Consider the following 26,763-nt stretch of genomic DNA (forward strand, 5'->3'; position numbering starts at 1 on the left):
TATACATAAGGTAAGTTTTTACGTTGTTGTATTTATTTGCTTCCCCACCAAAGCAAATTAGGCACAAGAAGGGCGTTTTTTAATGTGGGGTAAAAACCAGCTCCCCTAAAAGTAGGCAAAAGGGGAGCACTCTGGTTACCAAAAATAATAATTGTCCCAGTATAGAGAGTTTCCCCTCTATTGACTGGTACAAATTATCTTCAGTGCAGTGAGCTGCAGCACTGCAGCGAAGAACAGAGTATTTATTTGCTCCCCCACCGAGCAAATTAGGCACAAGGCCGATTTTTTATGTGAGGAGTGAAGGGGAAATGGGGACCAACTCCCCGGGGAGTAGGGGAGCTGGATAGTGACAATTAGTATGAAGGGTTGCCCCTACATTGACCAAGGTCTTATATGTGGGGTTACCCCCACATATGGCCTTTGTTTGCAGTATCTGCCGGAACAGATACTACACTTTGAGAAATCTTTTATTCATGTTAAAAATACAGTCAAAATCAACGATGAACAAAAAAACTTAGGCACATGGCCAACTCAAAAAGGAGGATTTTGGGGTTCGTTGGTCATCCTTGTCACTCCAGAACTAAACAAAATCAAAAGTTTTTTGATCCCGACCCGAAGGCGAAGAAGAACAGAAAAAAGGCAAGCCTCTGCTTTGGGGAAAATCTGTCGCCACCAAAAGGGGCACTACTCCACTTGATTGGGAACAAAAAAAATACCATTATCGTACCTTTCGTATACCCTCGCTAGTTAGAGTATTTTCGGCGACGGGGAAATAAACCCATATCCCTCCCATCCTCGAAAGGAGCAGGGTAACGTATCCTAGAACGAAAGCCGGATAAAAGTGTGTACGTGATATAAGGTAAAAGAAACTCCCTTATGAGAAAAAACTCTTTTTCTCTCTGTCTCTCTTCCTTGTGGGTTTATTTATTTATTTTTTTATATCCAATCCGCACTGTGTTTGTTTTGATGACGTTTTACCACTTTTCCTCCTTTCGGAATCTACAGCTTTTTTTTTTCTCTCTCAACAACGAAATAACTACAAACACGGTTAAACCCCTCCTACTAAAAACGCCTCCCGTTCCTCTCTCATACTATCTCCCTCCTACTAAAATCCCCCTCTCCCTCCTACGCCCTCCCTCCTACCACCTCTTTGTTATCTCTCATCGCACGAACGTAAGGTAGGAGTAGGAGGAGTTAAATGCGGCAGCATCGTTAGATCGTTTCATTCTTGTTGTTGTTCTTCTCGCGATAAATTGTCATTCGTTTTATAGAAGTAGGAAAGAAAAGAGCGGCATGGCGGCGGAGGTCTTCTCGACGACGAATATGGCTAAGGTCTCGGCGGACACCCGACCCGCACGGAAAGTGTTGATCATCGGCGCTGGTATCGCCGGCATCTCGGCGGCCGAACACCTATATCGAAAAGGATTTACCGATGTTACCATTCTGGAAGCCACAAATCGTACAGGGGGAAGGATATGGACGATATCGGGTAAGAAACGTTGGCGTGTTCAACCATTTTTCTGTCTAAAAAACCGTTACGCTCTCGCAATAAGGTGTATTTATTTTATTTAAACAAAAATATGAATAAAGTCCGTGACTAACGAGACCATTGCCAATACTCAACTCTGGTTGTATATTCCTAGTCTTTTGTTTTTGTTCCAATAAGTGCCAGAATAGGTACTTGTGCACAGAAGGTGTGTATCACATTACCTTTTATATATTAGTAATTTCAAGTTTAACTGTAGTTTTGGTTTATTAAATTGTTAGATGAAAGTACAGATTAGCTACGATGAGATGTCCTCCTTATGTTAAGAAAGTGTTTCTACATAACGTTATTGGGAAATTTTTACAACGTGCCCCAGCGTATTATAAACACACCAACCTCTCCATGTTAACAGCTTTCGGAATAAACACCTCCAACCTCGAAAACCGTTTTTGGCATGAGGGGGATGTTTATTCCGAAAGCCGTTCTTAACATGGAGTGGTTGGGGATGTTTATACTATGCTGGACCTTATTTCAGCACGGTACCTTCTCTGCATAAAGTACCTTAAAATATACTTAGATTTTTTTTTTTTTTCAATTGTTCAAAGCTTGGACGATATCGGTTGAAATGATTCTTTAGATTAAAAATTGATCCCTCATTTTATGATCATATATATAAACAATAAATATGTCAGTTAAATGAACTACGTCTATTTATTTTATGGAGATGCCAAAACTACGGTTCCGAGCTGTCTGACATCTTCAGATGGCAACAGAACGCGGACTATTGTTAATGCCAGCTTTCTGTGCGACCTGAAGATCGCCAATAGCGTGAAACCGTTGTTATGGTTGAGAAGACATTGACCAGATTAAGAACTGAGCCATCCCTCCAAAAATACACCCATACTCACGGCTATGCGTATATTAGTAATACTTTACAGAATAATTTCGGAAAGTAAAGCTTGAAATTCAATTTTGTTTTGTAGATGCGTTATTAACTAAGCGTGAAATGTTTTATGGGTGCTGCTCTGCTGCTGCAGTGCAGCACTGCAGAGTGATCCGGATCCGCCGCGCTATTTTTTAAATCGTATTTCCAAGTTTAATTAAAGTTTTGATGTTTTTTATTCAATTGTAAGGTTGAAGTATAGAATAGGTACAAAACACCCTCCCCATGTTAAGAATGGCTTTTTAAATAATGTTATATTCGTCCGGATCACTCTCTGCACTCGTACCGTTTTATGATATGCGTATGAAAGACGGGGAAAAACACAGAAAGAAAAAAATCAAATTGTTTTTCTTTCTGTTTTTCATACATTCTGTCTCCCACGATATTTCCTGATACATCGTGTATTTTATCCTTATATTTTATTGAATGTATTCTTATAAGACCTAGATCAGTATCGAGTTTATTAAATAGATATTGGAAAATATATATTTCGAATTTTTTAGATGAGGATTGATAATTTTCATTTGGGCTACTATTCTCATCGTGATTGGTTCAACCGATAAACCAATCTTTTTTTCCAATATGAAGGAATCTGATCCCCCATTTTATATTCTATGGCTTGTTTGTTTACATGTAATCGCCTTTTAAAGAATCGCCAAAAGAAATGCTTAAAATTTATTTACGATTCCCTAAGAATTTTCCAAGAAATTAAAATTTCCCTACACTCGATCAACAAGACCCTTTCATATTTTTGAAAGAAGAAAATATCTTAAAGATTTTTTGGGTACTTCTATAGAATGTGAATCAATCAAAGTTTTTTTTTTTTGTTTTGTTTTTTTTTTTTTTTTTTTTTTCTTAGTTCGACATCGGTCTTCTTGTTCAGTTCAAATTTTGTAGAACGTCAACCTGTGGCTTTTTTTTTTTTTTGTACTTATGTATTTTTGGTACCGCGCTATTTTTAAATAGTTTTTCCAGGTTAAATTCAAGTTTCACGATATCTTTTAAAATGTTAGGTGGAAGCACTGAATAATTTACAAAACACCCTCCCCTCCCTATGTTAAGAATGGCTTAACGTTATTATTTCAACGCGGTACCAAAAATACATAAGTATCGTTTTTCATTTTTATTTTATTTTTGGCTTAATTTTTTTGGTTATATCTCCTTAAAACGCTATTAAATAACGTTTCAGGGCATATAACCATATAATAAATTAGCGGCTATTTGTGGTCCCGAAGTAGGTAACTAACTGATCATTTTACATTAAAGTAAACTGAACTCCCATTATAAATTCTAAAATATTTTTTTTTTTTTTTTTTTTTTTTTTTAAACTTTTTTGGCTTAAAAAAATAAATAAATAAAAGAATCTTTACATTTTTTTCCGGTTTGGAGGGATACAAATTTTACCCAAATGTTTTCCGATTTGAAGGAAGAATTTCCCATGAACTCATTCTCCTAAAATGAAGACAAATTTCAAGGGGATGTTAAAATGCACAAATATCAATTTCTCTCGGGTCATTGATCCAAAAGACAATCGGATCTTTGAAAGCTTTTATTAAAAAATAAACCTGTGGCTTGTTTTTTTTTTAGTTACGTAATTTCGCCTTTTCTCGTCATATCGACAGAAGTCTGTATGTTTGTTTAAAATCGATGATTTATTACCGATTTAGACTTTATTTATTTTATTTTTTTTTAAATAAACACGAATTTGTTTACAAATGAACCTTTCCATCATGGTTGTTAATAATGTGGTCACAAAGGGGGTGATCTTTTTATGTACGCATTTACATTTAAAACGGATCCCCCACTTTTCCTTATTAAGGTGTCGTTGAAAATTGACGTTACTCCAATTTTGTTCTGCTCGCTTGATTTTTTTTTTTTTTTTTTTTTTTTTTTCATAATATTAAACTTAATTTATCTTTAATAATTAAAAAAAAATTTTTTTAATTCTCTGTAGAGGAAATTCCTTATGGGCTTTTCTGTGCTGATATGTTTAACATGGCAAACCTGTTGTTATAGATTGCGCTGAAATTTAATATTTAACCCTTTTTTTTCATTTTGAAATCTTTATGCAATTTCTAGTTATTTAAAAATATTTATTTGGTTACCAATTTAATTTTAAGCAAAATTAAATAAAGCTTAAAATATTCACGTTATTTTTTGTTCAATGTTTTGAAAATGATTCAGTGGTTGTCGTAAAAATAGAATACGCTGGTGACAGTCCTTCTTTCTCATAAAAAAAGGTCCCGTGTTTGGTTGTTTAAATTTAGGAAACTTAGATTGTTTATCTTGAACTTTTCAGCTTTAAGATGTCTGCTATTTAAACATCTTAGCAAATTAGTTCTAGTTTAATACCAATTTTGGTTAAATTAAATATTTAACGACCAATGTCGTTGGTAATTTTTATTTTTTTTATATTTAAATATTTTTCATTAATAAAAACTTAACTTTTTTTTTTTTTTTTTTTACTATTTCATTCCATTTGTTTTTTAAATTATTACGGACAAAAGGCAGTGTTTTTTTCTCTTTTCTCTCCCGAAACTTAACTTTAATCACCACTGAAAAATAACATAGAATTTGCTTACTTATTAAATATTTAGTAACATTTTAAATTCCTGTCAAACATTTGTTTTTGACTGAAGAGGTTAGTATTTTCATCTTCTCTTCGTTTCGTTACAAGTTTTTAAAAAATGGCTTTCTTGTTAGCCATTTTCAGAACAAACGCACTAATAATTGTTTTTGTGCAAAAACCACAATTCTTTTCGTTTTAGCTCTCTTGCTTCGACTTAAATTCACAATAAATTATAAATTGGAATTAACAGAATGTAGTTGCTATCTATAAGTTTGAAAAAAAAAAAAAAAAAAAAAAAAAGTTGCTTTCTCTTTTCCCTAGCAGTGGCCATAATGTGAGGGATCGAAATCCAGTGCGCATTTTTCTACTTTCTTCCCGATTAGTAGTTTGAAAATGCGGCTCAGAATTGAGGGATCAGTTTCAATAGGGAATTTCATCGCAGAACGGTCCTCCATTTTAGGACCATTCTTGGGTGGGGGTGAAAAGGGGGGCACTGCTATAAAACTCACATTTCCCAACCGTTTAAGGGAATTCGTAGCTGTAGTGTCAGTGGAAAAAAAATAAAAAGGGTATACTTTGTAGCTAAATCACACCTCATCACACAGATTCTATTTTTTTATTATTTATTTGTTTTTGTTTTTTAGGTGAATCATGTGCGAACACTGAAAGATTTGGCGGAAAAAATGTTTAGAATTTTAAATGGGGGTCAATTTCGTTTATAAATTTAACGTAAAATGATCGGCAACGTATATTTTCGGAATATTTTAGGGTTGTTACACTCTAACCTTAAGTTCGATTGGCAAGGTCGTAAAATCATACACAAATCGCCCCTTTCAAGTAGTTTACCTTTACCTCTCCTCAAAAAAAATTAAAAAACCGCATAAAATAACTTGGTCTGTTCCGTCGACATTACCTCCACAAATGAGGGATTTTTGTCCGAATGTCTGATAAATGTGCCAGCCCACGCCTTTTTTTTTTTTTTTTTTGTTTCATTCGAAACTTCACTGGCTAGGAGCAAAGTGTAGTATCTGTTCTGGAGTTTGTTTTAAAGTCCAGAGATTTTAAAAAGTAGCCCAAAACAAATGTTACTAAAAGCAAGATAAGTTACTAAGCTGCTTAACTGGAAGATTTTAGTGTTTTTATTTAATGCAAAATGTTTGTTCGGCTCGAAAAACAAGTAGTATCCACTTACACGAGCACAAGAAAAAGAATGGCCGCGTATCTCTTTATATCGATGAAGTCTCGACAATGACTTAAAAATTATACAAAATACTGCTAGAAACCCAGCCAATAAATGTTCCCGTTACATTTATTGGGTGGGTTTCTAACAGTATTTTGTATAATTTTTAAGTAATTGTCGAGACTTCATACCACACAGCCATTTGTGTGCTCGTGTAACGCTCGACACTACTTTTTTTTCGAACCGAATAAACATTTTACAAAAATACTAAAAACTTGTTCAGGTAGCTAGAAGAGTAACTTATCTTACCTTTTTGTAACATTTGTTAGTTTTTTACTTCATTTTTTTTTTTTTTTTTGCCCTCTGTCAGTGAAGGATAAATCTTTCCAGACTGAAGCAATTTTTATTTTTGTTCCAATTTAGTGCCCCTGGACTTTCCTCATCAAAAACCAACCTTATGTCTGACTCTTCCTTGTTAGTTTTATGATTTAATAGCCAGCTCAGCTGACCTCTCCCCTGCCTCAGCCCCCCAAATGAAGAGATTAGACCATTCCAGTAATGATCAGATCTCTAATTTTTTGGTGGGAGTTTAGTTTTGTGCAGTTCTAGCAGGTCCACTTTCCCAGGCTTTGTCTTCTCTCTTTGAGAAGGACTTAGTTTATTGCTAATCTCTTGAGGCGCCTTTACCGGGGAATGCCGACGAGGCTGCCTAGGCATTTTTTTTTTTTTTTTTGCCGGTCAGTGTCCCCGACTTCGCAATCCTACTTTCCGACCCTGATTCTAAGTTCTTGTAGTGAAAGAACTAAATACCCTTGGGGTTGAAGTCATTCAAAAAATAAGTTTAGCGGAAGGGGATTAATCGATAAATAAATACATAAAATCTTCTTTCAATAGTTATCTTTAGATAATCGTTAAATCTTTTGTTTTAACCTTCATGTTACGACTCGTTGCCACTTGGACTTAGGGTTAATGTTTGTTATTGCTTTTCATTCAACGATTTATTATCCCTGGCATATAACGCCATTATCAGCAAGGCACATGTTGCTGTAAGTAGTAAATTTAGAGATTGGGTGGAAGTCCAGTTCATCCTCTTAAAAAAAAAAAAAAAAATAAAATAAATAAAAAAAAAATTCTATGTTGGTGTACGTACCCGACCCGGAACAAAAATGTCATATTCCAAAAATTACGTAAATTGACGGAGTATTTTTTATGTTTTGGAAATCTTATTTTTAATTACTATCTTTAGCGATTTTAATAGTAAATCGTACCAACAAGGCTGATTTTGATTTCTGTAGTTCAAATTGAGTTGTCTCTTTATTAAATATGATGTATCAAAGCACAACGTTCACTTATTCACATAATTTAATTTTCTTAATTAAAAAAAAAAAGACCAAATTACTTTATCATTTTACGTGACTTTTGGAATATAGCATTTTCATTCAGGAACGGTTCGATTGAATTCTAAACTTGCTTATGCTCCACAAGATTGTTGTTTCTGCGCATTTCCCTAGCAATCATCCGAATCAACGCCATGTCTATTTGATCATCCTGCGACGTTTAAGACGTCTCGTGTGTATTTCTCGTTTCTACGTGATATTGTACAGATTACATATTTTTTACTATTGTGTGTGTGTGGGGGGGGGGGCAAACAATATAATGGATATTTATGCAGTTTACGAACCGTGCTAAAATAATGTTATTTAGAAAGCCATTCCTAACATGAGCAGCTGTTGAGTCTGTACTTTCACCTAACTAGTTAATAAACAAGATGCCGTAAAAAATTGAATTTAAGTTGAAAATCCTATCTAAAAATCCTACCCTAAAAATAGCCCGGCCCATAAACTTCGCAAGTATTATAAAATGTGACTATGTAAATAAAAGTTATTAAAAATTAATTGTTGCATAAAAAAGCCTTCATTAATCCGGAAAACGCATCCATGACTATCTGGCATTTTTTTTTTTTTTTTCAACGGACCGAAAAGCTTTTTCTTTTTTTTTCTTTTGCAACTCCTGTTTTTGGCTGACGTACACGAGTGCTACCCCTCTAGGGAAATACGGATCGGCTCCGATGTTGTACGCAGTTCGATTTGGGGAGCAATTGTTATTTTTACAGGGAAAGAATTTTTGCGTGTGTGACTTAGTTTTTTTTTTTTTTTTTTTTCTCTTGTAAATATCCAGATACCCTACAACAGAATACCGACCACTCTAATTTGTTTGGTTAGGTAATTGAGGTCGCTGACAAAGAATCTGATAGTCAAACTTGGGGCAAATTTACCGTTTGCATGGTATTAACCTCTGAACCCACGAACTACTTTCCACAATTTTGCAGCTTCCGTTTACGGTACGCGCACGTGCTGTAGCATAAACGACGACTTCAACAAGCAAACTGCCTTCTCACATGGCGTACAAATTTTCCGCGGAAAATTTGAAATTAGATGAAAAAGAAATAAAGCAAGAAAAGAAAAGCACACAGTTGGTGGTGTGTGAGGGGGTAATTTAATTTTTTTTTTTTTTTTCCAGAACATAGAATTTTCTAATTTTCAAAAATACATTATAGCACTTTTTGGGTGGAAAATTTAAAATTAGCTGAAAAAGAAATTAAACAAGAAAAGGAAAGCACTCCAAGTTGGGGAGAAGGGGGGGGGTAATTTAAGTGTGTTTTTTTTTTTTTGTTTTTTTTTTTGTCCTGGAACATAGAATTTTCAAATTTTCCGTAAGTAACGCACCAATATTTACCAATTAGAACACCATTTAACATTTTTTGAAGATTTTACTGTTTACGCCCCAACACCACACTCGCCCTCCCTTTGCTCGTGCCCCCAATGTAAACAGTAAAATCTTCGAAAAATGTTTAATGGTGTTCTAATTTGTAAATGTCGGTGCGTTACTTACGGAAAAACGATTAACTAAACTGCAGAAGCACCTATTAAGCCACATAAATTCTATAATAATCTCCTCTGATCTTGAGCACGTAGTACAATGGGGAAAGGAGTGGCTGGTTACTTTTAATGCATCTAAAACCAAGCTTCTCTCTTTACATCATCAACATTCTAATTCACATTTGTCATCAATTGAAATGAATGGCTCTCGTCTTCAGGAGGCCTCAAGTTTTGACAAGCTTCTGGGCTTGACCATTACTCCTGATCTTAAATGGAACACGTATATCAAATCTGTTGCCAAGGCCGCTGGAAAAATGGTGGGATCTTTCTATCGATCTAGTAGATATCTCACTGCTGATGCTATTCTCTACCTATATAAGAGCCAGGTACGTCCAAGGATGGAATACTGTTGCCACATCTGGGAAGGAGCTGCTAGAAAGGACTTGTCCTGCCTTGATAGAGTTCAAAATAGACTTCGTAGCCTCGTAGGAGATGTCCTTTTCTCCTCCTTGCAACCTCTATCTCACAGAAGAGATGTTGCGAGTTTGTCTCTGATGTATCGTTATTTTCATGGAAAGTGTTCAACTGAGCTTCAATCTATGGTCCCCCCTCGCCAAACTTTCACAAGAAACACTCGTCTAGCTGTAAACACTATCAATAATTTCCCCCACTCTTTATCTGTGCCTAAACCTAAACGTAGATTCCATGAACAAAGCTTCTTTCTTAGAACTGCACGCCTGTGGAATTGTCTTCCGTTTTCCTGCTTTCCGGCTGACTACAATATGGTTGTGTTCAAGTCTAAAGTAAATAAGTTCTTGATGAGCCGTTCCATATAAGTTATTAAATTTACCAAATTTTCATTACTAATGATTACTATATTGACCAATTTCTACTGTACACTCTTTAACCCTTATCCTTGAGTGGCCTCTGGGCCTTGATAATGTGGTGACGCCTTTGTAAAAAAAAAAAAAAAAAAAAAAAAAATCCCCCTCCTGCAAAAGAACGAAAAACTAAAAACTGTGAGACCGTCCCCCAATTTATTGTACTTTTCTTTAATTGTAATCTACTGACCTGCCCCACAAATCCCAAAACCTCAGCATGACAAATCTCAAAAAAAAAACAAAAAAAAAAACACAAATAAACCTAGAACCCCATCCTCCAACATAGACCCCTACTACCATGTCTCCTTCTCCAACATCAGGGGTCTACATTCCAACCTTCCAGAGGTTGAAACACAATTACAGGAGACGAAACTGGACATATTCTTTCTAAGTGAAACTGGCATAGGGCCAACCACTTCCCTAGACTAATTCATAATTAAAGGATACTCTAACTTCACATCTAAATCTGACACCCAAGATCGGCATGGAATATGTGCCTACATCAAAGATGGCTTTCCGTGTGGTAGGGATATCTCCAAAGAAGACCCTAATTTACCTTATATGTGCTTCCAGGTTGCACTAGCTTACACCACTGCATTTATATTTGCCCTCTATCGCCCCCACAACAGTGGGATTACTATCTTTTAAGAGCATATCTGAGAAAATGGACCACATCCTGTCTGCTCATCCTTCGGTTAACATTCACATTTGCGGTGACTTCAATGTCCATAATGTGGAATGGCTGACCCAATCAAATAAAACCGATGATGAGGGGAGGTTCTGTCATGATTTTGCCACTGCCTATGACCTCACTCAGATTGTTCACGAACCCACCCGTGTGCCCGATACTACTGGTCAGTATGCAAGCCTTCTAAACTTTTCCTCACAACTTCCCCTGAGCTAGGTTCATGTTCTGTTCTATCTCCTCTGGGATCCTCCGACCACTCTGTTGTAGCAGTTAAGATAAAAATGAAATGTAATAAGTCTTCAGACGTACCTCTCCACCGTACTGTATATCGATACTCTATGGCTGACTGGGATAGCTTCTGTACATTCATATCTGACCTACCTCTGCATTCCATGTTTAAAAAGGATGTGTCCTCTATAGTATCAGACCTGACCGAATGGTTAATTGTAGGCATAGACCGATTCATACCATCCAAAAAATTCCAACAAAAACCTAACAGCCAGCCATGGTTCTCCCCTGAATGTGCTGCTGCCATCGTGCACAGAAATCACTTTTTCATAGCTACCAACGCAATAGATGTACTGAGACTAAAGCTGCTTTTAGGACTGCCAGCAACCACTGTAAAAGAGTAATAAAAAAAATGCAAGAGAGCTATATGCTCAGTCCGTTAAATCCAAAGCAGCTGATCAGCGGCTTGGTTCCCACCAGTTTTGGCAAATAGCAAACAGGATCCTGAACATAACAGACAACATGCTATGCCACATACAAATATCTGTGCATGAGGTCGCCAAGCTAATCAAGAACCTTGATTCCAGTAAAGCAACTGGCCCTGACGGCATTCCACCTATAGTGTTGACTTGCTCCCATACTTATAAAACTGTTTAAGCGTTGCCTTAAAGAGAAGTGCTTTCCAACACCCTGGAAAACTTCAGTATACCCTGTATTTAAGAATTCAGGTGAAGTCATCTCCCTCTCAGTACAGACCAATAAGTCTCTTGTGTGTCATGAGTAAGTTGTTGGAATCCATATTAGAGAAGTAGTCAACCACCTTAACAGAAACAACCTTCTTAGTGACATGCAATATGGTTTCCGCTCTGCAAGATCTAAAGATGTGCTAACGGTTATATCACATAGGATTAGTGAATCTCTTGATAAAGGCTTCCTTCCCAGGGCAATTTCTCTTGACATATCGAAGGCCTTCGATAAGGTATGGCATAAGGGCCTACTTCACAAGATTTCCAGCTACGGTATCACTGGAAATGTTTTCTCAATCATTAAATCATTTCTCTCTGATAGGCTCATAAGAGTAGTGGTTGATGGGCAGAAATCAGAGGCCCACAGTATTAATGCTCGGGTCCCTCAGGGGTCCGGGTCCATCCTGGGCCCAACTCTCTTCCTGATCTACATCAATGATCTCCCAAATGCATACTTAAATCATTCGTTGACATCTATGCTGATGACACAAAACATCAAAGGCCGTAAATGACAAAGTTCTTTCTAATTCTCTCTCCTCTGATGTTGAGCGCGTGGTACAGTGGGGGAAGAGGTGGCTGGTCACTTTTAGTGCATCCAAAACCAAGCTTCTATCTTTACATCATCAACGCTCTGATCCCCATCTGGCATCAATTGAAATGGATGGCTCTCGTCTTGGGGAGGCTCCATGTTTTGACAAGTTTCTGGGTTTGACCTTTACTTCTGATCTGAAATGGAACACGTACATCAGGTCTGTTGCCAAGGATGCTGGGAAAATGGTGGGATCCTTCTACCGCTTCAGAAGATCTCACTACTGATGCAATTCTCTATCTGTATAAAAGCCAAGTACTGGAGTACTGCTGCCACATCTGGGCAGGAGCTGCCTATCCTGCCTTGACAGAGTACAAAACAGACTTTGTGGTTTAGTGGGGGATGCCCTTTTCTCTTTCCTGCAACCTCTCTCCCACAGAAGAGACGTTGCGAGCCTGTCTTTGTTTTATCGTTATTTCCATGGCAAGTGCTCGTCTGAGCTCCAATCTCACGTCCCCCCTCGCCAATCTTTCACAAGAAACACCCGTCTGGCTGAAACTACTGTCAATAATTTTCTCCACTCTTTATCTGTGCCTAAATCCAAACGTAGATTCCACGAGCAGAGCTTCTTTCTCAAAAGTGCACTACTGTGGAACTCTCTTCCGTTTGGCTGTTTCCCACCTGACTACAACTTGGATGTCTTCAAATCCAACATAAACAAATTCCTGACAAACCACCCCCTTAAGACACTCTATCAAAACCCCCAATACTAATAATTACTACAATACTATCTCATTGCTTACTGTACACGCAATAACCCTTATTTATCCCTGAGTGGCCTCCGTGCCTTGATAAGTGGTGACCCCCATGTAAAAAAAAAAAATTAAAAAATGTCGGACCGTAATTTTTGATTGATACGCCATGTGAGAAGGCAGTTTGCTAGGTGAAGCCGTTGTTTATGCTGCAGCGCGCGCGTACCGTAAACGGAAGCTGCAAAATGATGGAAAGTAGTTCGTGGGTTCAGGGATTAATACCATGCAAACGGTAAATTTGCCCCAAGTTTGACTATCAGATTCTTTGTCAGCGACCTCAATTACCTTTAAAAAAAAAACAAATTAGTGGTCGGTATTCTGTTGTAACGTATCTGGATATTTACCCTTTTTTTATTATTTATTTAACGGTAACATAAGTGCATAAGCACCAAAATTTTTTGCTTTGCTTTCATGTTTTTTGGTTATTAAATCCGCCCCCCCCAAAAAAAAAAACAATAACAAAATAATATAAAAAAATAAAAGAATCCGCAAAGTTCAAGCCAACTTGAAATTTTATTTTTAAATAAAAAATAACACGGGTATCGTAAAACTTAAACTTAAAAATACTATTTAAAAATAGCGCGGATACTGGCACCAAAAACTCATAACAAAATAATTCGCAAAGTTCAAACCAAAATAAGAAATATCCATCCAAAAAAAAAAAAAAAAATATCCCTAAACAATCCGAACAAGCCAAAAAAAAAAAAAGCCATCAGAAAAACTAGACGCTCCCTACGTCGAACTGCGTACAAAATCGGAGTCGGTGTGTATTTCGCTAGAGGAGGTAGCACTCGTGTACGTCCGCCCTAGAATGTTGTATTAGAAACGGAGCAGCAGCAGCACCCCTTAAAAATATTAAATACTGATTTTTTTTATAATCTGGTAGACGAGTGACCATTCCATAATAATCCGCTGGAAAAAATGAAAAAAAAAAATTACAGGTGAATAATACCGCTTCCAAACGTGCACCTTAATTTTAAATGTTTGAGAACGGAAGCGGTAAAATACCAAGTGCAGGTGACAATACAATAAAAATAAACGTGAAAATGGTGCGCACGCAGTGTGTGTGTGTGGGGGGGGGTCGCTAAAAGTCAATTTCACTTGATTCGTAGCGTAAATAAAATTGTCAAACTGACCTAAAATAAACAAACAAATATTTACGGCAAATAATTAGGTGTGTAAAAACAATAACAAAACGCAACTCTTTGTCTGACCACAACTACCTATGCAATTAACTTGGTCAATAAGTTAGCAACTATTTTTCACCAATGTGTCTTCCACTCTTTTGGTGTAAACAAAAACTGAAGGTAGAGTTAAATGCAAGGTAAGTTTTTAAAGCGAGGGAAAATCCAGCTCACCAAAATGGGACATTTGTAATTGGGACTAAAAAAATTGCTTCAGAGGTTCTCAACTAGGGGTAAATTTACCCCTAGGAGGTAAAAAAAAAAAAAAAAGATTGGATTTGTATTACTATACACATAGATTCGAAAAAATTGTCAAAAAAATATAACAAATGTTATCAAAGCCAAGATAAGTTACTTTTCTACCTAACTGGATAATTTTTTTGTGCTTTTATTCAATGTAACATGTTTATTCAGCTCGAAAAACAGTGTTTACCGATGTATTGGAAAATTTAAAACGGTACCTAACTCTGCTAAACACGGTAAGTTTGGGAAAATGAGTTAAAAATATACAAAATACTGTTAGAAACTCGCTCAATATATGTTACTGTAACATAGGCTGACATATATTCGGTGAGTTTTTAACAGTATTTTGTAATTTTTTTTAATTTCTAACTCCTTTTCCCAAACTTACCATGTTCAGCAGAGTTCGGCGCCATTTTGAATTTTCCAATATATCGGTTAAAATTGTTTTTCGAGCTGAATAAACCTGTTACATTAAATAAAAACACAAAAAAATTATCCAGTTAGGTAAGATAAGTTACTTTTCTACCTCTTGATAACATTTATTTGTTTTTTTGACAACTTTTTCGAATCTGTATAGTAATACAACCCCCCCCCAAAAAAAAAAAAAAATTATAGTCAGAGGGTAGATAATTGAAGTACCTGAAAATTTAAAAATAATTTCTTTTCAGATTGTGTCATGTCTAAAAAACGTATATACTTGGATTCCTATGTCCAAAATGGCTTTGCCTTCGTTGTTTTGTTGCGTATAATAGTATTTTTATGCAAAATATAGGGCCTTATTAGGCATTGTTAAAAATATACAATAAAGATAAACAAAATTTTACATAAAAATGATATTAGTCTTTATTTGCACTTTTAATAGCAAAATTTAAAAAATGAGTTTTTATGAAGTTCTATATATTTTTTAAATTCCATGGCTGGTATTTCATAAACTAAATTGCTTATTACTGAAAAGATTTTTAAACGAGTTATCAATAATTCTAAAAAAAACAAAAACAAAAACTATTTTCAAATATGCTAAAAATTGCAATGCGTACATTCATTTTTAAAATTTTGAAATATTTTTTTATTAAGGTAGGGTTAAAAAAAATTAAGTAAAATTTTTTTTTTTTTTTACATATAAAAATCAACACAAATATTTCAGAAAATTACTACATACATCGTCAAATGGAGTAAAAATTGGGTGCCTGAAAAATAGGTGCCTTCAATAAGTTTCCAAACGTTTTTCATAATGCACACATGAAACTTAAGTCCTCTTAAAAGTAATCTCCTCCAGCTGCAATGCACTTGTACCGTTTACTTCTGGAAGGCCTTACGGAAGTCCTCTTGTAATGAGCATGTCAGTGACCCCTGTCACAGCCGCTTTCATCTCCTCATAACGACGGCCTCTATGGTTGTCTTTCAGCTTAGGGAATAACCAAAAGTCACAGGGAGCAAGGGAGGATGAGGAACTTTCAAGATTTTCGTCTTGGTCAAATAGTCTGTGACAAGGATGGTGTTGTGGATTGCTGCATTCACGCAAATCTTCTGTATCTTCAGTTCCTTGCAAATAATTGTGTGTACAATCCCACGCTTATATCAAACTGCACTTATTGTCTCTATAGTCATATGACGGTCCTTATGTATGAAATTCTTTATTTGGCTAATCAACTCTGGTGTTCTGACTTCTTTACCCCTCCCACACCTCATCATCTCTCACAGACTCCCTGTCTTTCTTGAATTTTTTATGCCACTCAGAAATTGATGCCCGGTTCATGCAAAATGGTGTAAAACCAATCTGAAGCATTCCATACGTTTCCGGGACTTTTTTTTTTTTTTTTTTTCCAACTTTAAAACAATTTTATTGCATATTGTTCTTCTAAAGTGTCCTCACGTCCATATTACGTTTCTGAAATTCACCAGCTGTGACAATCGGGCTTTTTTTTTTTTTTTTTTTTTTTTTTTTCCGTGTGCAGGGAAAAAGAAAAAAAAAATTCACATAACGTTTTGTAAATTAAAAATTTCGAAGCAGTCTTTCGTATCTAGAGTGTGTGTCTGTAAAATGAATTTGATAAAGATGTCTTTTAGCAGAGCAAAACTATCAAGATGGTAAAAGCTCTACACGATTAAGAGGAGCAATTCGTATAATAAATGAGAAACAAGTTTCATAAAACTTTATTATACCATCAGATAAATTTATTTATTGCAGACTATTACACTATTATCCTTTTTTTTCTTTTTCGTTTCGGCCAACTATTCCTCTGATCTTTGTCAGGTAACCGCGATGGGATAGGAACTCCGAATCTCCTAACTGCATCCTCAACAATTACTGCCTTCCATAGTTGTCGTCTCACCACATTTTTGGCCAAGTAAACCTCTGGCCGACTTTGAAACCGCTATCTTCAGATAATTCTCACCTGGAACCATAGAGATTCAAAGTCTCTATCCACTGCACCACGGGCCCTGAAGCGTTATGAAACAACTAAAAAAAAAAAAAAATAAAAAAATAAAAGGGATAATAAATTATTATATTAATAAATAATACTCATCTCAATGAATTCCAATTAAATATATATATATATATATATATATATCTCATCAGATCAATAAGGAAGGAACAGGAGGAAAGAACTTTGGACCCTGGTATTTCGAAGCACGAGAAGAGAGAAGCCAGCATTATGCAAAAACAAAGACTGGCTTCAGAACATGTAGTCTAGTAATGAAATATTTTTTTAAAAAGTATATCGGTAGAAAAAGTAAATAGAAGAATGGAGACTAATAAAGAGGAGTAGTGAAATAAGTGTGAGGGGCGGGGGTAAAGAAGAAAAACCAAAATATAAATAGTGAGATAGATAAAACATTTATATTCTATATAAAATCAGCCTGGGTGCTCTGTGTTGCACGGGTGTGTTGAGTAAAAAAAAACAAAAAAAAACTGGTAGTAGGCAAGCAAGCTTGAACCCCTACCACGAAGGAGGAAAAGAATGTGAAAAAACATGTCTTTGCCGTTGCGTCCATCACCAAACCAGAAGTGGCAAAGTTTTAAATTTTGACTAGTCAATCAAAAAGAGGGATGACTTTCGAAAATATCGGCGAAAAAAGCGACCCCCTCCTTGTAGAAAAGTGCCCAGTTGAAGGTGAAGGAATTAATGTTTTTAGCCAATTTTTCGATATTTGTTGTCCGAAGGATAGAGCTTCAAAACGATACCAATCTCGTAAAAATCCGTCGCCTCTGTCGAAAGTTTTAGGTGGGCATGCAAACTTACATACATGCAAATACTTAAAAAGACAGGTGAGATTTATATTATAGATAAATCAGGTGTGTCTATGAAAGCATTTAACTGATAAACTCTTAAACTACTGGTCACATAACACAGAAATTAACAGGAAATAATAATCATACATCAAGGATGGTTTATAACAAGTAAAATATTTGTTTGGATGGATTAATAACACGTACAGAAATATGTCGGCAAGTTGAAATGCAAAAATATCTCAATTTGCCGACATATTTCTATTTTACGCATGCGCAAAGTTATTCATAGCTTGAAATGGTGTTGAATTTGAGATCTTTCGTATCTGTCGATAGCTCAAACGGTAGGGAACGCTACTGGAGAGCTAAATGTTTTGGTTTTGATTCAAGCTGATGACACCTGAGTCATTTTTTAACTTTTGGAATCGGTAATCTATACAATTAACTTGCTCAATAAGTTAGCAACTATTTTTCACCAAAGCGTCTTCCAATCTTTTGGTGTGAACAAAAACTGAATGAGGCCTATTTTTTTTTATTTATTTATTTATTTATTTTTTATTTTTTTACTTGCCTTCTCACGAGGGTAGAGTTAAACGCAAGGTAAGTTTTTAAAGCGAGGGAAAATCCAGCTCACCAAAATGGGGCATTTTGAATTGGGACTAAAAAAAATTGCTTCAGAGGTTCTCAACTAGGGGTAAATTTACCCCTAGGGGGTAAAAAATACGAAATCTGCACGCATTAAAATACATTCAAGCGTATTTTACAATCGGCAAGCCCCCCCCCCCCTCCGCACTCGTACACAGATGAATTGGAAACCTCAAATAAATTTTCAACCAATTTCCTTTCATTGAATAATAACGTTTATTCTTGTTTTAAAATTAAATACTTTTTATAGTATCCAGTTCATTGTCTATGAGAAAGAACGCGTGGATTCTTTAGTATTGTGTGCTATTTCAGATATAATGCCCTATTTCTAAGCGAATTCAATATTGATTATTTAGAAACGGTCGTAGGTAGAGTACGGTCGTACTGAAAGCTCCTTAGCCCATTCTCTTCGCTTTTAATTTTAATATCATCAGCTGATCGTGTTTTAGCGTCGGTAGTGCAGAAAGAACAAATGGTGAGGATTGTTCAGGGTTAAATTTTACCCTTTGCCCCCATGCTGTTAAACGAACCATAAAAATGAGGTGTGTGTGTGTGTGTGTGTGTGTGTGTGTGTGTGTGTGTGTGTTATATGCGTATGGGCGTGGCTCAGAGGCTAAGGAATGCGAATGGAGAGTTGTAGGTTTTGGTTTCGATTCTAATTGATGGCACCCAAGTCATATATATTTAGTTTTGATCTCGCTATATATTAGGTTGGTTGGCCGTTTTGTTTTACGGCATATCAACCCTTTTCAGGTTATTTAATGCCGAATCCAGTGATTTGGAAGAAAAGTTTTTTAGTAGAATGTTTTTTTTTTTTTTTTTTTTTCCAAGTCAGTTTCTATTTAACCCATAGTTGGGACCCTAACAGGTACCACTTCGGGTCAGAGTGGACCTGGGAGCAATGGCAATTAAAGGGTGGCTCCACACTCCCCAAAGCCCACAAGCTGGGGTTTCATCATCGGATATAGTTTAAGGTCATATCCAGGGCCCCTATATATTAGGTTCAATATAATAATCGATAGAAAATTGGCTCTATAATAATGAATATGTAATCTGCATTAATTAAAATCATATTTAAGCGTATCTTAGGCCGCCTGGCCTTGCCCGGCCATGTTATATATATATATATATATATATATATATATATATATATATATAAGTAATGTGATTGATAATTTAAAAATCAAATTATAATTAAATTAAAAATCCGTTTCATAAGAAGGAACAACAAAATCAATTATCTGTACGATCGTTTCGGAAAACAATGCTTTTTATTGTGGTAGACATCAAGTTACGTACAATAATTACATATAGTTTTTTAATAAGCAAGGTCTCCTCGTCAGCAAATTTTGAAGGGTTTTTATTAAATTTAAAAGACACCATAATGTTGTTGTTCCTTATGAAATGGATTTTTAATTTAATTATAATTTGATTTTTAAATTTTAAATTATCAATCACATTACTTAATATTGAATTAGCTCTAGGATATTTACCTATCGAGCTTATTATATATCTAAATTACAACGAACACTTTCTCTTTCCTGTATTTTAATTAAACTAGTAATTTCACTGTTACATTGAAATACACTCAGCTCTTTAGACTATTGTTCTAATCTCCTTTAAATATATATATATATTGTATAGTTTCAAATGTTAAAAACTTCAAAGACTATATATATAAGGACTTTCAAGTGTGTGTTCATTTTACTTTAGAAATATAAAATGATCAAACACTGTTATGGTTCTTGACAATCATAGCTAATTATGCACTTAGGCTAACGGGCTGGCGGGTGTAGTGTAACTATTCTGTACTTTCACCTAACAATTTAATAAACAAAGATACCGTAAAACTTGAAGGACCGTTTGAATACATTGATTTAAATTCAGTGTTGTGTAATAAATCATAACCTTTTTTTCCTCCTCCCTCAACGAGTTAGGGTAAACGTATCATTTTTTTGACACCTGTAAAAAAAAAAAAAAAAAAATTGAAACGAATATTTTTTTTAGAAATATTTTAGATTTTTTAAATGAATTTTTTATATATACCTCCCTAAAGAACTTCGCTTCTTTTCGTGTGACCTCTTCTCTGTTCCTATTGTTATATCAACTAGTTTTTAGATTGGTCATGTTGTATCTATGCTAGCATGTCGGCTTCTCATTCAAACACTACAGGTTTGAATATATGGTGAAGTGTTAGTTTTACTCATTTAGAACTGCTTTAAAGTTTCACTGCTCACTCATTTTGCGACCAATTTCAAACAGTTTTTACAGTTCATAGGTCCGGTCACCTTCTCAGCTATATTTTGAAATCAAAATTTTTTAAAATTTTCGTTCATTAAAACAAAAGTTATAAAATTACTGGTGTTCAAAAGTTCTCAGAATTAGTAAGGAACGTGAGACAGTTTCTTCTGATTGGCTGTTGGTTACCATAGCAACTTTTGTCATTGACACCTTCATGAATCATAGCGGGAATGTTGCTCGCATGCTATCTTATTTGGGTCATATATATAGAGAGTTAACAAAAGTGATAGTCTTTGCCGTGCTAGGTCTGATATTTTTCTTATGACGTCGCCCGTTAATTGTTTTTTTTTTTTTTTTTTTTTTTTTTTTTTGTCTCTTTCTGTTTATTTACTTTACGTCTTTTATTTAATTTTTTTATTTAGTCAATTTAAGAAGTTGGTATTTTTTTTTTATAGATCGTTGACAATGCGTATGATATTGAACACAAAGAAAATATTTCAAAGCAAAGCCTGGAAAAATCATGGATTATTCAAGCATAAAAGTAATAAAATAGCTTAAAAAAGTAAAAGGACTAGTTGTTAAAACTGGAAAAGAAAAAAAATATTTTAGTAAAAATATAAATTTATAACTTAAAATATTGCAGCATTAAGAATTTATATATGTTAAATTGAATTAAAAAAAAAATTAACCATGTCTCATTTTTCTCCTAAAATTAAAAATGCTCTAAAACTTAATTTTTAATTGATTATATAATGTTGAATTGAATTTTTTAAAATTCTTTATATTTTCTAAGTTATAAATTTATTACATTCTTTTTACCAGAATATCTTGTCTTTTTCTTTTCCAGTTTTAACAAGTCCTTTTACTTTTCTAAGTTTAATCTTAACCATATTACTCTTCATGTTCGCATTTTTCTGTGTAATATACGAATATTTTGTGCTGTTTACTCTCCATCTCGTACGTTATACTAAATTGATTTTAATGCCATTACGTCCAGCCTGTTTATAATAATGCGTTTATAAACTACTGCATATCGTCTTTCCGATAAAATGTATTGTTGAGAAACTACAAGTTTACCTTTTTATTATCATCATTATTATTATTGACCTGTGTTACTGTAGTGAATCATGTAGATTACCGAGGCCTTAGAAATTGAGTATATCCTATTTCTCGTGTAGTTTGAACGGGAGAACTTTACAAAAAGCTTGACCCACGACCGGCTATTCAAAACCGGTGAACCACGGCCAAAACCGTTCGCCCGTGATTTGACCGGTAAACAATTTTCACCCACTATTCAATACCATTGTATTGCTGAATTAACGGTGCTGCTGGTTCAATTGTGTTATACCACCACCACCACCACCACCACCACCGAGATGGCCTTGGCTATAGGGAGAGTTGAAGAATCTCCCAAATTTTTTTGTATTTTTTTTTCTTTTATAACGTTGATTGTCCCGAAACAATTTTAATGTACTTTTTTAATTTATTTTATTTTTAAAGCGAACCGAACTTAAATTATCTGCTTAATCACTGCGTCGGCTGCGATCTATATATATATATTTTTTTTTTTTTTGTGTGTGTGTGTGTGTGTGTGTGTGTGCGTACACACTGTACACTATAATAGCGAAATTCGAAAAATTCAATTAAAAAAAAATGTTATCTACTGACATTTTGTGTCAATTTCAAGTAAAAGCAATGGTGTCTACTTCATTGGCATGTCAGAAGTACTTAAAATATTACCACATCCCTCGCCATATTGTTTTGAAAACGCGCGACATAAGGGAAGTAAGTCAATTATGTTATCAATATATTTATGATAGTTTGACAATTTATTAAAAAATTGGCAATAGTTACACGCTATTTATCCCCCCCCCCCGAACTTTTTTTTTTTTTTTTTTTTTAAATTTTTTTTTTAAGCCAAACATTTTATTTTCGCTAATTTTTCTAAACAAATGTTGGTGAAAGTGCACTGGGGGATCAGCCGAAGATTTACCTTTTAAGAAGTTGATTTTTTGGTATTATTATACAAACACCGTGACAGCGAATTAGTAAAATCTTTTACGTAGTATTCTGTTACGTTTCGGTGTGCTGAACACGAATCTGAAAACTGGGTTAGGGTTAGGGTACATTTTTTTCTACTAATTCGCTGTCACGGTATTTGTATAAATTTACCGATTTTTTTTATATTCAACTGTTTACAGGTGTGTTCGGGTCTGCTGCGAACAAATATCAGTTTATTTTGTCGCTGACAAGAATTATTTACAAAATGAACACATTCACTAGTCCGTGGTTGTCTGGCCGCATTTTTTTTTTTTTTTTTTAAATCTTTCATGTACAGAATATTGCAATTATTGTAGCAGACAGACATCCCCCAACATCCCCATGCTAAGAACAGCTTCCGGAATAGACCCTCCCCAAACCTCCTCATATTAAGAATGACAAATTTTACCAAAAGAAAAAAATCCTTTTCTTTTTCGATTTTTTAGAAAAAAAAAAATATACACCATAACCCTTTTCTCCTTTTTTTTTTTAAAAAAAAAAAAAAAAAAAAAAGGATGACGGCCATTGCACAAAAGCTATTATAGAAAACATTGGATTTTTACGGTGTTACTATTGTATGTTATTCTTGTCAGCGAGAATTTAAACTGTGATATTTGTTTGCAGCAGACCCGAATACACCTGTAAACAGTTGAATATAAAAAAAAATTAACTTAAGGGTAAATCTTCGGGTGGTCCCCCAGTGCACTTTAATCAAAATGTTTTCTTAAATAATTTTTCTACCTTATCGTTTTTCATAATTTTTGGATATATTCATTACTGTTACATGACAATAAAGTAGACACCATTCGTTTGCCTTGATATTCAATATTAAAAATTTCGAATTTCGATATTATAGTATAGTTGCACCTTTGTTTTTGTTCTTTTTTTAATTTCAATTTTATGTGCGTTTTAAAGTAAATTAGAATTTTAGTTCATGAAGAAAAAGTATACTTTCAGACGAGAATCGATTATATCCTATGGATAATAGACAAGAAATTCTGACAATTTCTAACAATTGCGCTCACTAAACGACGGAAATGGATACAGTTAATGCAAATACAGAACGAAAGCCACAAAGCATGAAACGAAACGCGAAATCATACAGAGAAAAAACATTTCTAGAAATGTAAAAAATAACTTTTTTATTGCTTCATGGTAACACAAAGTGTCAAAACAAAAACAATTTCTTGGAACAAAACACCTCTACATTGTTTCGTGCTTCGCACACGAAACAATAAAATAAAGAGTGTAAAAAATTTAATTCTCACAAACTCAATACTCCCTGGCAGAAGCAAAATAAATCAACAAATTACAAAAACCATACATTCAAACTCAAAATTTATTCAATAATAACAGCAAAGAAAAGTCATTGGTTCTGGTACAGTCTATTGCTAAACGGTGGGGAAGTTTTGCCTCTCTAAACAGAGCCAGTAGTTAAACTCCTTTTGGCGGAGTGGTAGTTCAAATTTTCCTCGAAAGGATCTATGATAATTCTTGGTGTTCTCGGCAAGAATGTTGGCGCCTATAATTATGCATAAAGTGAGTCGCTTGGGACTCTAATTGAATTGAGATGAGTTCCAATATTTAGCAGATATAAACATGAAGAAAAGTTCAAAGGATGCCATCCTGTACTTGGGATATCTTCGGCAATATAAAGGTGTTTCTGCCTGTAGAGATGCAAGTCCTTTGTTCACCAACAGTTTGGTGAAATAACATGAAGAAATAGTGGCAGCTCCATTCCTGGTAAGGCATCTTTTTGGGAACCGCTCTTGTGAGTTTTTTCCTGTCGAGAGATTCACGTGGACTGAAAAATAAAAGCATGATACAAAAAAATGGCGCCAAGCAATTCACTTGACTCATTCAAACTAACTAATCACGGGCCATCTACTAGAACTGTGTAGGCGGCTAAACAAGAAACATGAAAATGAAATTTCTCAGACACTGCCAAGGGGGGGGGGTAATGGATAATCATTACTTTTTCCCAATACAAATTAATAATACGGTCGGATAAATGACATATAGCAAGTTAATCCCATATACATAACTCTTAACTCGGACAAATTTATAAATTTCAATGTGTTAATTCAGTTAAACTTAAATGTTTGTTGACAATTCAAATTGAGATTCAATAATTATAACTTTAATTCTGTTCAAACCTAATATTAATGTGTGCCACTGTCTGCTGAAACTTCAATGATTCTAATGGCATATTAGCTGATGACCACTATGTAGAATGACCTGTGGAGCTTCATCCTTACAATTAGAACAAAGCCACTCCCCTAAGTTAATCTTGCTGATTAACTCCTACGCAGCTGAAATGGTACCAGCTGTCATAGGAATCGTAGCACACCATGGGTGATGTTCCATCATTAGGAAATGAACAGGTTGGACAGAAGAAGGGACCTCCTTCCTCAATAAACTTGGTCGATACAATATCATCATTACTCTTAATTTCCAAGGGCACAAGATTTTTTAAGTTCGCACCCATCTTTAAGAACGACAGCGGAACAAACATTATTGTCGCTTCCAGTAATTAATTTAATTATTTTACCAAGATTTCAAAATTGTCTGGTTTTGTTGGGAGACTTAATAAGAGATAACTTGGAACAACTGCTCCCAATTTTGGCATCAACTTCTCTTAATGACAAAAGGTAATCATTGTGGTAGATATGATTGAATTTTTCAACAAATTTATTCCTCATTTTGAGGGAATGTAACAAGGCAGTCCTAATTGGGAGTTCAAGACCTAATTCAGAATCATAATTATTAATAAACAAACGAGGTTGATAGCCTGTTTGTAAAAAAAAAAAAAAAAAAATTTTTTTTTTCCCAACAAAAGGAGAAACTTGACGTAGAAGGGCAGAATATCAGAATTCTGTATCCTACCTCTGGTTCTAATTAACCCATCTTCATCAAGGAATAACCCTAAGGCAGTTACCCTAGGGGAAGGCACTTTATCAGAAGGTTGTTTCAAGTAACCTAGTTCATGTGAGAAGGCCTTCATTTGCAGGTTAGCAAATAGCAATAATTTGGCCCTATTAAAATTGTCAGCGCTACGGTGACGTAACAAATCATAAAATTTCAGCACTTTTTCTAAGACGCTAATTGCCTTAGATAAGCTGGAATACCTTGTAATATCCAACAGGAAGGTATTTTCAGAAAGATGTGCTTGCTGAGAGTACAAACATGATACAATTTTTTTTATTAGTTTCATTTAGACTCGGGTAAAGGTGAGATTTTCCGACAAAAAAACATTTTAATTTCGGTAGAACGTCAAATTTAATATTAATATCTTCTGAAAATTTTTTTATCTCTGCGATCCTGTTTTCAATGGATATATTTTTCTTGGATCCTTTACCGTTCAGGACACGAGAGGCCAACTTGGGAATCAGACATCAGGAAAAAATTATCAATGTTAAGGGGCCCCACGGCACCCAAAATCTGAGGGGCTACCTTAAGGGCTAAAAACATAGCCAATAGTTCCAAAGTAAGAAGTGACCTCCCCTTAATTGGGGCCACTCTGGCCTTTGCAAACAACAGGGAACAACTCGCTCCCTGTTTCGCATTCAAGATGAATCCGTATGTGTTTTTCAACCCATCAGAGACAAATAAATCCGACAGAAGTTTTCTGACAATACACACTTAGTAAATTCAAATTTCCCCAAATTATTTAGATCTTTGTCACGGGTTTTGCCACAGGTTGTTGAGCTCTTAAGGAATCCGCTCATCTCAAGACAGCTTGCTTTTCCAGATCAAACTTGACAATGATCTTCCCTTGTATCGTGACGAGCAGAAGCAAAGATAAAGGGTCATATACTCCTGATATTTTTGAAAGAATCCCGTTTGGTATTGACCTCAGTGTCCACTAAAGTGAAAGAGTTTGAACCTATCCCGAATAGGATCATATTGGTATCCCAATACCTTCTCAAAGGCTGGGAAGGGAGAAGAAATTGTTTCATTCTCCAACATTTTATCTTGTATCTTAGAACAGTTAGAATTGCAGGATCACAAATCGAATCCTGCCGCTAACAATCTGCTGCGAACCTTGTTATAAATAGTAAGTCGGGATTCTGTCACAACTAATGATGACAAGATTATCCATGTAAAAATTGTTGGAAATAGCATGGGATGCTGAATCCTTCGCATATTTTCCCGCATGGAATTTCAAAACGAAGTTCAGTATGAAGAGGTTAGCATTGAACCCAAATATAATTGTTTTGTACATGTACATAATCTG

General features: G+C 35.0%; 1 protein-coding gene across 2 annotated transcripts in view; it reads left to right on the plus strand.

The window, feature by feature from the left end:
- The first annotated feature begins 1,162 nt into the window (after positions 1 to 1,162).
- Positions 1,163 to 26,763, plus strand: part of LOC145242167 (spermine oxidase-like) — a 116,130-nt gene continuing 90,529 nt past the window's right edge. Inside the window, exon 1 of one of the 2 annotated variants that reach the window (XM_080105146.1) lies at positions 1,163 to 1,489. In XM_080105146.1, the coding sequence (XP_079961272.1) occupies positions 1,294 to 1,489 (196 nt within the window). In that variant the 5' untranslated portion in view covers positions 1,163 to 1,293. The remainder of the gene's footprint in view (positions 1,490 to 26,763) is intronic. The other variant, XM_080105147.1, reaches the window with a different exon arrangement.

The sequence above is a fragment of the Euprymna scolopes genome, chromosome 21 (assembly GCF_053919585.1).
Source record: "Euprymna scolopes isolate OS-2025 chromosome 21, ASM5391958v1, whole genome shotgun sequence".
Taxonomy (NCBI): Eukaryota; Metazoa; Mollusca; class Cephalopoda; order Sepiida; family Sepiolidae; genus Euprymna; species Euprymna scolopes.